Source organism: Tenrec ecaudatus, chromosome 3 (assembly GCF_050624435.1).
Source record: "Tenrec ecaudatus isolate mTenEca1 chromosome 3, mTenEca1.hap1, whole genome shotgun sequence".
Classification (NCBI taxonomy): Eukaryota; Metazoa; Chordata; class Mammalia; order Afrosoricida; family Tenrecidae; genus Tenrec; species Tenrec ecaudatus.
The window spans coordinates 169,321,691-169,332,324 of record NC_134532.1 but is presented as its reverse complement, the minus strand read 5'-3'; the positions used below and the strand labels follow the sequence as shown (position 1 = coordinate 169,332,324).

Sequence of the window (10,634 nt, the reverse complement as noted above, 5' to 3'; positions counted from 1 at the left end):
CAAGACTGCAAATCAGTATAGAAGTAGATGGTCTTGTCTTTCTCCCTTGATGCAGCTGCTGGCTTTGAAGCAGCAACCTTGTGGCTAGCAGCCCAGTGTATAACCCACAGTGCCATGAGGGCTTCTTAAATACATTCAAAGATAGGCAATTATATATATTGGTCTTTTAATCATTAATAGTGATAACTTTTAAGCGATTAATTTAGGTAAATGGTGGTCCTGTCATTATGAAACAAGAGAGCATTCACCATCAAATGAAGTGAGGAGAATTGTAAATGAGAATATATATAGAGTGAGTCTGGGCAATTATAAATTTTGGATGCTACTTTAGAGGTGTCTGGAGGTATCTAAATTATTCTACTGCTTTTTTCCCCGTGGATAGACATCTCTCTCATTTATTTTCCATTCTTAAATGCTCTGGGAGTGGTGGGCAGGTATTTTAGAAGGCCTAGGGAAAGCCCATCACCTGGAATCTCTTTTTTAAGGTGAAGGTTCAAATCCTGGCTTCCCCCTTATTAGCTCTGGGAGTGCCGCCACTTTGGTTATTAAGAGAGTAAATACAACTAGCTATCTGCTTGAGCTACCTTATAAAGCTGTTGCATGGACTTGCTCTCAGCCTGGGAAAGACAACTCTATACAGTTACTGTTACATTTTATTCAGGAGCGCCGCCATACGCAGGTGGGTGAAGTACCTTCCGTGCTTTGGGACCCGGCTTAATAGTATCATTTTACTGTTCTTTTGAGCTTTGGCACGGCTGCAGCAGTTAGGAGGAACGCGGCGAACGCCCGCTTTTGTAACTGTCATGATTCAGAGGCTGAGAAACTGCTGGAAGGTGGGGGTGGGGTGGGGGATGGGGAAGAGGCGCCCAGAGGGCTTTGCATAACAATTGGCGCAACTAGGTTTTAAAAAACCAGGTTGCAGGAGCAAACTTCACCAGGCGCCCCTCCCCGCTCCAATGCCTTCTCTCCAGAAAAGTCTCGGCAGAGCGTTGTGGGGTGGAGGCAATGCCGACCAATAGGAATCCACCTGTGTTCGCACCCGTAACGGCGCAGGTGGAGAAACTGAGCATAAAGAATTACCTAAATCCCCCTTTAGCCTTTTACTGCGACGCCTGGCGCCATGCTGAGGGGCCCCCTCAACTAGCAGGAACGGAGATGATTGTCGGGGCCCCTTTACTAATCGCTATTCATTCCCCTGGTCCGCCCGCTACTGCTACCCCCAGCGGCGTCCGTCTGTCCGTCCTTCCACCCAGCTCCTCCAGAACGGGGCCGGTGGGGCCACCCTGTATTGTGTGCCTGGGAAACACCTGCCAGGTGGCGGACTCCGGTGCTAAAGGACGCGTGCTGGTGCCCAGCTTCACAAAGCGCACAGCCTGGCCGGGCACTGCCTCCAGGGGAGGAGCGGTGGGGACGTGGAGGGCTCCCGAGTGCAGACCTGGGCGCTGGGTGCCAGCGCGCCCCACCTCCCTGGGGTCGCAGCCCCCGGGGACTAGCCCGTCGAAAGAGCCCCGGGCAGCGACGCCAGAAGGGAGAGGGAGCCCGGCGAGGGGGCGGGAGCGGGAGGAGGGCGGCGAGGGGCGTGGCCCGCGCGCAGAGGGAGGGCCCTGGGAGGAGGGGCTGCTCGGCGGCGCTCGGACTGGGGGCTCGGCTTTGCCGCGCTCGCCGCACTTGGGCGAAAGCAGGAACGTGGAACAGAGCTCGGATCCCAGCGAGGCCAGCGCGATGAGAGGCGCTCGCGGCGCCTGGGATTTTCTCAGCGTCCTGCTCCTTCTGTGCGGCGCCCAGACAGGTGGGAGAGAGCGGCGGACGCCCCGGGCCGCGCCCCCCGGGCGCAGCGTCCGTCCTCCCCGAGGGGCTGAACACGCTGGGGTGTGTCCGGAGAGGTGGCTGCGGTCCCTTCAGGTCCCTGCGGATTCAGACTGCGGGAAGATTCGAGACGTCCCTGGGGACTCTCCTGCGCCCTGCTTCGCTCACCTGCTCGAGGAGCCAGTCCCTCGGCCGCTGGAGCTGGGGACAGCTAAGCTGGGAGGTCGCCGGGGAGCCCGGGCAGTCGGGGGCTGAGGGGGAGCGAGGCCGCAGGCTAAGGGCAGCCTTGCTGCGGGCGAATTTGGGATTTCTTTTGTGCCGAGGGGACGCGGGTGATAGTGGCGGGCGGGTCAGGGATTTGCACCGGGCGCGCTGCCTCCGCCGTCCGAGGCGCCGCTGCAGCGTCCTTTTGTTAAAAGTTGCCTGTGTGTGGCCGCTGCCCCCGAGGGCCGGACGGCAGGTTCTTCGCAAAGTTTGAGAGCCGCCTGCGCCTGCTCAGCCGCTCTTTGTGCCCAGAGATGGGGACCGACGCTCTGCCGCCTCTGCTCGCGCCGCGAGTGGCGGAGACGAGTCGCGGCCGGAGGCGCTTCCCGGCTCCCGGGTTATGCTTTTTGCAAAGGAGGCGCGCGCGGCATGCAGCCGGACCCCGGGAGCCTGGAGGTGGCGGCCCCTGGGCAACGTGGGCAGGGCGTGTGAAAAGCAGCCACTAGGTTGCAGCCTTTTTGGCTTTTGTAAATCCAGTGCCTGGGGCTTTCTGCCTAATCGGCCCCGGGCATTCCTGCCGCTCGCGGCGGAACGGCTGGAGGCTGCTCTTGCCTCCTGCTCCAGGGGGAGCCAGGGCCAGCGCGCAGGGACCCTGCGGTCCCCGACCCCGGTGAACGTGCGCGGCCGGGTCAGAGTGTCCGACCAGGCTGCGTAGAACCTTCTTGTCTCGGTGGGTGTCTTGCAACCTGCCCTCTCAGCCCCCAGTTTCCTTCGAGAATATTGAGATTCGCTATCAGCTCTTGCACGTGATACTTCTTCCCAGGGCCCCGAGTTCGGGGGCGGCAGAGGGGAGGTGGAATGCAACTTTCGGGGCATTTTTTCCACGGTTCCTAGAACGGTTATGGAAATCCAGTTATACCAGCACGGAAACTTGGATTTGGAAGTGAAGGATTTGTAGATTCCTGGACACCTTCAGCCAGACTTTGATCCTCCGTGTCGCTGGAACTAACCGCGATTGCTGGGGTTAGTGGGGTGTCTCCCGTGGCAAGTTCCTGAAAAACTGTTTTTCTCCAGGTCATACAAAATTTCAATCCTTAAGGTGACCCTTTTAAGGTGCTGTATGGAAAGAGCCAGTCTGAACTGGAATCGAAGGGCGGGGAAAGACACCTCGCAATGAACTATTGCGGCCTCTGTGGACTACCGGTCATTCCCAGTCAAGTCTGCAATCGCTGTCCCCCCTCCTGCCAGTACGGGCATTGTGGAGGTTTTCCTGCCCCGCGTGGGAGGCCTCTCGTCTGAACCCCAGTGAAGTAGGCGGGATCCTGAGCCCAGTGTCCGGATTCCTTGGGGGTTTGTTTGCCTGGCTGGAGTTATGACATGTGTGTGGTGGTCGTTATATCCCTGAGCCTTTTTTCCACCTACCCAGGGGTGTCGGGGTGGGGTTTCCTGCTCTCTCTCCAGGTAAGGTATGTGAACTAGACTCCAGTCGGATTTCAAAAAAGACCACATCGAATATTCCCCTTAAAAACAACCCCCCCCAAAAAACCACCCCAAAATGAATCCAGTATTTCCTTCTTCCTCATAATTTGCCTCCTCCATCCAATAGGGGCCAAGGGAATTTTAAAGACTGCCTCCTGGGGAGGCAGCCTGGGGGAGTGACAAAGGCTTGAACCAGCAATCTGGTTGGTTTTCTCTGCCATTCATTGGCTCCCTGCCCTTGGACAGGATTCTGAAATTCTGGGCATCCCAGATTCCTCTTCAAGTGCAGCGAGGCATCTGAATCGGAAGATATCACTTTGGTTCCAAAATTCTTCTCCACTTTCTTGGGGGTGGGGAGGCTGGTGATGACGTTTTGATCTGATACACACCTTTCCTTATAGCACCTAGGTCGTGTCCCAGGCTTTGTAAATATTTGAGGCTCCTTGACCCTGTCCCACCACCCCCTGGTGTGACTGAACCTGTCTGCTCGTGGCTAAAGCAGGCGAATGCTTCCCAGCCCAAGCCTAAGTCTCCACATATTCTCCCAGGGCTTCCCTTTGAGGGCTGGGAGAGGTACCATCCCTATCACGTGTCCCCCCCAGCCCCGCACCGGATCGGCAGGCAGGATGAACGGAGAAGGAATGGTGAATCATACCTTCCTCTTGTTTGTGCAGATGTGAGACATGTCATTCCCAGCAGCTGAGAATGCTGAGTTATTAACCTGCTGGAAACAATAGGAAGGTTTTATCAAGAGACCCCTGATAACATCTTCAACAGTGCTTACAGGTTGGGCTGCTCTCCACAAGGTCCACAGTTGGAAACTGTGAAGGCGAAGCTGAAGAAGAGGGAGGAAGATGGACATGACAGGACAAGGGAGAGCAGAAACAGACATAGCTTTATTGGGTGCTGGGGAACTCTGGATGAGGTTCCCTGACCTAGGCCAACAGGTCAGGGAAGCCTTGCTCAGCATCTGGGGGGACAAGTGTTTTAAAGGGGTGATGAGGAATGTAGGGCAATTAGCATATGGGATGTGGAAACCCAGGAGAATTGCTTGTGACTCCTTGCTGCTTTCTCTGAGCCAGTAACATCTGGTTTCACTGGTTATCTTATCTGGCGCTGGCTGCTGCTGACCTTTGGGATGCGCAGGGAAGCAAGTGCAGGGCCTGGACCTGCTTCAGCTTAGTCCAAACAAGGGCTGCCTAGTTCGGACCTGACCCAAACATTCCAAACTTCTTAATATTGGAGATTGGGCGACGTTTTCTCTCTTAACTACTTCCTGCTGAGATACAGGGCGAAGAAGGGGATCAAGAGTAAGGTTCGGGGCCGCGTCGCTCAACAGTGGACTGTAAGGGTGAAGAAGCTGATTGAAGGTCAGGTTGGAGCTATCTTTCATCCGTTCCTGCGAGATTCTAAACACACAAAGAGCTAAAAGCAAAAGTACACAGATTATTATCAGAGGCCCGGAGAGGGGCATAACCCAGGCCATGGCAGGATTTTGAAACCATGAGAAACTGGTGGTGCTCCACTGACGTTTCCTGATTTTATTGGCCATGGTGCGGAGTGCCTTCACATGTTGTTTAACTATGCCCGATTCATTAATACAATAACAAGTCTTTATTTAGAAAAATGCATGTTCCTCTTCTATCTGCTGTTCCTAAGTCTAGAGCTTCAGTGATATTGTAGGTTGACTCATGCTAAGGATATTAACTGCCTTTGGAGGGACACAAGAGTTACCAGTTTGATTTTTTTTTGCAATGGATGAGGGCTACTTTTGCTGGCGGCTGAAGAGCCTGTAAGAGATGAACTATTAAGTTACCGTTCACTATGGGGGGACCCTTTGGTAGTCAGAAAATCCCCACTCCTTCCAGAGAGTGGCATGACAGTGAGCTATAAGGAACGCATACTTAGAGTCAGAATATAGATTAGCCGTCTTTTCCTTTAGCTAGATGGAGCGTTCAAGTGAGAGCAACAAGTTTGGCTTTTTGAGAAGTAGTTTTTATTGGGAGGCATGCCGCTTTCCAGACTTGGTCAAGTGAGAGGACAGCATACGCAGCCTTCCGCCGTTGCCCTGGGCATCTGGGTTAGGATAAGGTTGACCAGAGAGTCTGGGTCGGGGCAGTGGTAGTGCCTCAACTGCCAGGCGGCAGGAGTGACCACTAAGTTCCAGCCAGTCTAGGAGCTGAGGCAAGGGGGTTTCTGGGTTTAAAGAGGGAGCCTGGCACAGGGTTATGTTAGGGTTTTCAATAAACATGCCATAGATTTTCTGCAAGTGGCTTGGAGACAGCAAAGACAGGGCTCGGTGTGAGAGGAGGTCTTGCAGCCTGTGGGGACAGACTTTTTTTGGGTTAACTTTTGGGCTCTTTGGGTGAGGGTGGCAGCTGCTGCCAGGGCCTAGAGGCAGGGTTGCCAACCCTGACTGTCATATCTAGTTGCTTAGACAGACAAGCTATAGGGGATAGAGCGGGCCCCAGGGGCTGAGCCAGGACTTCGACTGCTATACCTTGGTTTTTGCCTGTGTAGAGTAAAAAAGATTTGGCAGGTTTTGGAAGACACGGGTCGGGGTGAAGGAGGTTGTATTGGAGTTTGTTAAAGGCAGCTTTACTTAGAGTTAAACTCTGAGTGGTGGGGGTGGGGCACAGGCTTAAACAGATAGCAGCAGAATGAGATAGGTGTGTCTTGAGAGAGAGAGAAGTTAAGGGAGTTGGGCTGTGTCTGCTTTAGAACTGCTAGGAGGGGCTGCAGGTAAAGGCAAAGGAATGTTGACAAGCTGGGTTAAGGGGGATGGTGAAAAAGTATAGTGGAAGGGGGAATGTGGGATAAAAGAATATAGGAGTTGGGAGCTACAGGGTGTATGGGGATAACAGCTTCGTTAATGAGGCACAGGTCCTGGACCAAGCGATAAGTACCATTTGTTTTTTTACTGGTAAGATTGGAGTGTTGCAGGGAGAGTGGGTAGGAATAATGAGGTGGTTAGAAACATCGGGGTCTGTTGGGCCAGTTCTTCCAGGTCGGGTGAAAGAAGGAGCAGAGGTGCTGTAAGCCCAAAAGTAAGGTGTAAGGAGGTTCCTAACTAACTTAAATTGTTTCTTCCCAACAGAGGGACCGGGCACAAAGGGATTTTAAGGAGGAATGAGTAAAGGGCCAGTACACCTGGGGCAGGTAGGCTTGCCATCAATATCCATGACCGAGAATGAGGAAGGATTGCTTAGCCCAGAAAATGAGGGCAGGTCAGAAAAGATTGCTTTTCCAAGGACAGTCGGACTTCCAGCGTCCGCTTTGACTGCAAGCCGGGCAGGGTTTGGTTGGAGCTCCAGGTCTGGGGCACTTCTGTGACCAGTGCCCTTCTCTGCACTTGAAGCAGGCACCAGGTGGTGGTCGTTGTTCCACACACCCTTGCCCCACGCTGCCCTTCTGAGGCCTGGGGAGATCGCCAGCCACAGGGCTAAGGCTTGGGTTGAAAATTTACCTTCTGTCAGAACCAGGCTTCACAGGCTGACTGCCTGCTCCTCACAGCTGTTAAAACCTTAAATGCCATATTCGCTAAATCTCAGGCCAGGGCTTGAGGGCCATTCTCCTGCCTTTTTAAGCTTTTAATGTAAAGCATCAGTTAAGCAGCTTAAAAAGGTGGCTGGATTCTTGTCAGGCTTTTGAGTGATTTTAAGATTTTAAAAATTGACTCCTATATGGGAAATGGCCTGAAGCCAAGCCAGGACACACTGAAACATTTTATTACAGTGGGCATGTCTGTCCCTACCTGCTTGATTGTTAATTTGATAACTCTAACCAGGTTTTTGTTGGTTAAATGAGCTTGGGGGGGGGGGGCGGCTCTGGTTGTGGCCAGAATAGGGGGAACGGTGAGTAGGAGGGGAGGGGAGACAAGGTGTTCAGGCAGGTCTGAAAAGGCAGACACCAGAGGGGTCCAGAAGCAGAAGGAAAGGAGGAATTTTCTTTAGTCAAGAGGACTTGGGAAGGGGTGCAGGACATACAGAGAAAGGGACGGGAGCTCAGGAAAGGCAGCCTGGACGTACAGAATCTCAGACTCTTTGTGAGTTTACTGGCAGAATTGTGGAGATTTCCGAGGACATTGAAATCAAAAGTGCAGTGATAAAAGCTGTTACTTACCGGAGCTTTCTGACCCCTCCCTCTTGCCCATCTCAAGGTGGAGACCATGGATTTGTGCTTTGGTTCCCTATCTGGGAGAGGTCTGTCAGAGGCTGAGGGCATTGGCTCAGAGGAGGCTGAGCAGGGAGGGAGCCGAGAAGGGGAGAGAGGACAAGACTCCAGGGAGCTTGAGAGGTCTGGCTCTGGGGATGGGACGGATGTTGGAGGCACAGTGCCTCAGCCTTTGGGAGTTGAAGTTGAGGGGTAGCGGGGGAGGTGATGGCGAGGGGTATCCAGAATATGGAGGAAGCCTTTCCAGGGGTGCAGATTAGGAGTCAGGGGGTCCGGAGAAAGACGGAAGGGGAGTACTGTCTGGGTCTGATTGAGAGTATTTGGCTAAGAGACCTTGAGCAGGGTAACAGGTAGTAGAGAGGGGCGGGAGTGAAGAAAGAAAAAGACCTGACCATATAGGACTTCTGATTATTTGTGGGTTTGTTGACAAAAATTGCTGAGGTTGCGGAGAATGTTAAAATTGAAAATGCTATTTTCTGGCTAGCGCAACTTATTGTCCAATTGGTATTGAGGCCAAACTTGTTTACAGAAAAAGACCAGGCAATTACGGCAGAGATCAGGAGCCAAACCCAATTCAGCAAGGTTGGCAGTAGGCACCCCAAAGGACTGTCCTTAGGGGGTTGGGACAGAAGACTTCCCATTGTGTCTCAAACTGCAGGGGGTACGGACAGAGAAGGGCGTCCCCTAGTCCCCGTTGGCACCCGTGGTCCGGTAATCCTGAGTAGTGTTCCGGTCAGAGTTAGGGGCCCAGTGGGAGAGTCCTGGACTCTCCGGAACAGGAAGGTTCCCTGGCACAGACCTGCAGCTTTAACAGGCAAACAGGGACCTCGGATCAGAGAGAGACATAATGGAAGCCGAGGAGGGGGAGGGGTATCTGGCTTAATGGTAGGTAAAAATGGAGGTTGGTCAGGCCTATGTATGTTCAGGGTGAGAATAAGGGGAAGCAGATGTTTTAGAGAAAGCACTGCAGAGCTGCAAACACAAAACACACAAACAGGTAAAAAGGGCTCAGACACACCCTCTGCATTCCAGTGACTGCTCGGCCTAGTGCTAGGAGTCCTGTTACCAGCAGGAGTTCCAGGAGGTGAGCGCAGAGACAAAAGACTGGAGGCCATGTGAGTGAAGGTAGATGTCCAGAGCAACAAGACAAATGAGACAGAACAAGGATACATAGAGAGATACTGACCAGAAGTCGCTTGTTCAGACAGGCTCCAGAGGTTGGAGAGGAGGGATGGGCTGTGTCCCAGCCGAATCAGGGTCAGGACAGCACTGAGCCCATGTCCCTACCTCTCCCGGGTTTCTGCACCAATGTAAAGGCGAAACTGAGGAACAGGGAGGGAGACGGACATGCCAGGAAAAGGGAGAGCAGAAACAAAAAACTTTATTAGGTGCGTGGGGGGGCGGAGCTCCTGGATGAGGTTCCGTGACCTAGGCCAACAGGTCAGGGAAACCGTGCTCAGTAGCTAGGAGCGAGGGTTTTAAAGGGGTGAGGAGGAATGTAGGGCAATTAGCATGTGGGTGTCCTTGCTGCTTTCTTTGAGCCAGTAACACCTGGTTTCACTGGCTATCTTATCTGGTGCTGGCTGCTGCTGACCTTTGGGATGTGCAGGGAAGCAAGTGCAGGGCCCGGATCTGCTTCAGCTTAGTCCAAACGGGGGCTGCCTAGTTCAGACCGGACCCAAACAGAAACTACCAGTTGCTCCTGGGGAGAAAGATGAGGCTTTCAACTCCTGTAGAGTCCAGGGGCAGTTCCACTCTGTCCTATTGGGCCGCCATCAGTCAGAATTAACTTGATGACAGTGAGCTGGGTTTTGATATTCTTCTCTAATCATTCGCTCCATTTTTTTTTACCCCTCCTCTGAGTTTAAACCAGAGAAGGGGGCTCAAAAAAGTTGATGGGAAAATTCCATTTTCTGCAAACTTTTTAAAGCCTATTTCTGTGTGTGCCTTAAGTTTCCTAGTGTATAAAACACACAGCCATTGAGTTGATTCTGACTCAGCAATCCTAGGTGTGTCCGAAGCTTTGTAAATCTTTGTGGGAGTGTTCAGTCTCATCTTGATCTGTGAATGTTTATGGGAGCATTCAGTCTCATCTTGCTTTCTCAGAGTGGTTGATGGTTCTGAACTATTGACCTTTCTGGTTAGCAGCCCAATGCTTACCTGCCATGCCACCAGGGCTTCTTTCATATGTGGTACATCACCTCGCTGCCATCGAGTTGATGCGGACTCATGGACCTTTTAGGACCAGGTAGAACTGCTCCAGCTGGTTTCAGTGACTAACCCTTGACGGGAGTAGAATGCCTCGTCTTTGTGTCCTGGAGGTAGTGCTTTTTACTCCTCCCACCACTTTACAGTTTGAGAACCTGCCTGAGAAACGTGACCCACAGACTCTGTTCAAGCTGAGGTCCTCCATTACAGTGAGGGTTGGCCTTCACTCCAAATATGTATAGAAATAATAGGGAATAAAAGAGTGGAGAACAGGTCTGCCAAGAACTTTCCCGGTTTGGGTGCAAAAAGACTTGTCTTATTTTTGGATAGGAATCGTGGTGTCGTAGTGTCGAATTCCGCTGCTCGTCTGGAGGTTAGCAGTTTGAAACCACCGGCTGGCTGATCCTTGGTAGGGGGTGGGGGCGGAGCTTTCCCACTCCTGTAAAGAGTTCCAGTCTCAGAAATCCACAGGGGCAGTTCAAGCCTGTCCTGTAGGGCCAGTCACTTTGAGTCAGAATTGACTCGATGGCACCGAGTTTGGAAGTTTTGAGTTAGTGTTCTGTGGCACAGTCGTCTAAGCCCTTGAGTCAGCGCCCCTCCAGCTGCTCCGAGGGAGGAAGAGTTGGAGAACTGTTCAGGGCCGCCCCGCAGTCCGACTCTGGTGTCTGAGCCGGCAGCGACATGACACCGTGCCACCACGGTCAGTAGCATTCTCTGAGGGAGAATTGGTCATATTACAGCCTTTGATCCTGGAAGCATTGCAC

General features: G+C 52.8%; 1 protein-coding gene across 1 annotated transcript in view; it reads left to right on the top strand.

The window, feature by feature from the left end:
• The first annotated feature begins 1,675 nt into the window (after window positions 1-1,675).
• KIT (KIT proto-oncogene, receptor tyrosine kinase) overlaps window positions 1,676-10,634 on the top strand; it is a 111,304-nt gene continuing 102,345 nt past the window's right edge. Inside the window, exon 1 of the mRNA XM_075544967.1 lies at window positions 1,676-1,789. Coding sequence (XP_075401082.1) covers window positions 1,723-1,789 — 67 coding nt within the window. The 5' untranslated portion in view covers window positions 1,676-1,722. The remainder of the gene's footprint in view (window positions 1,790-10,634) is intronic.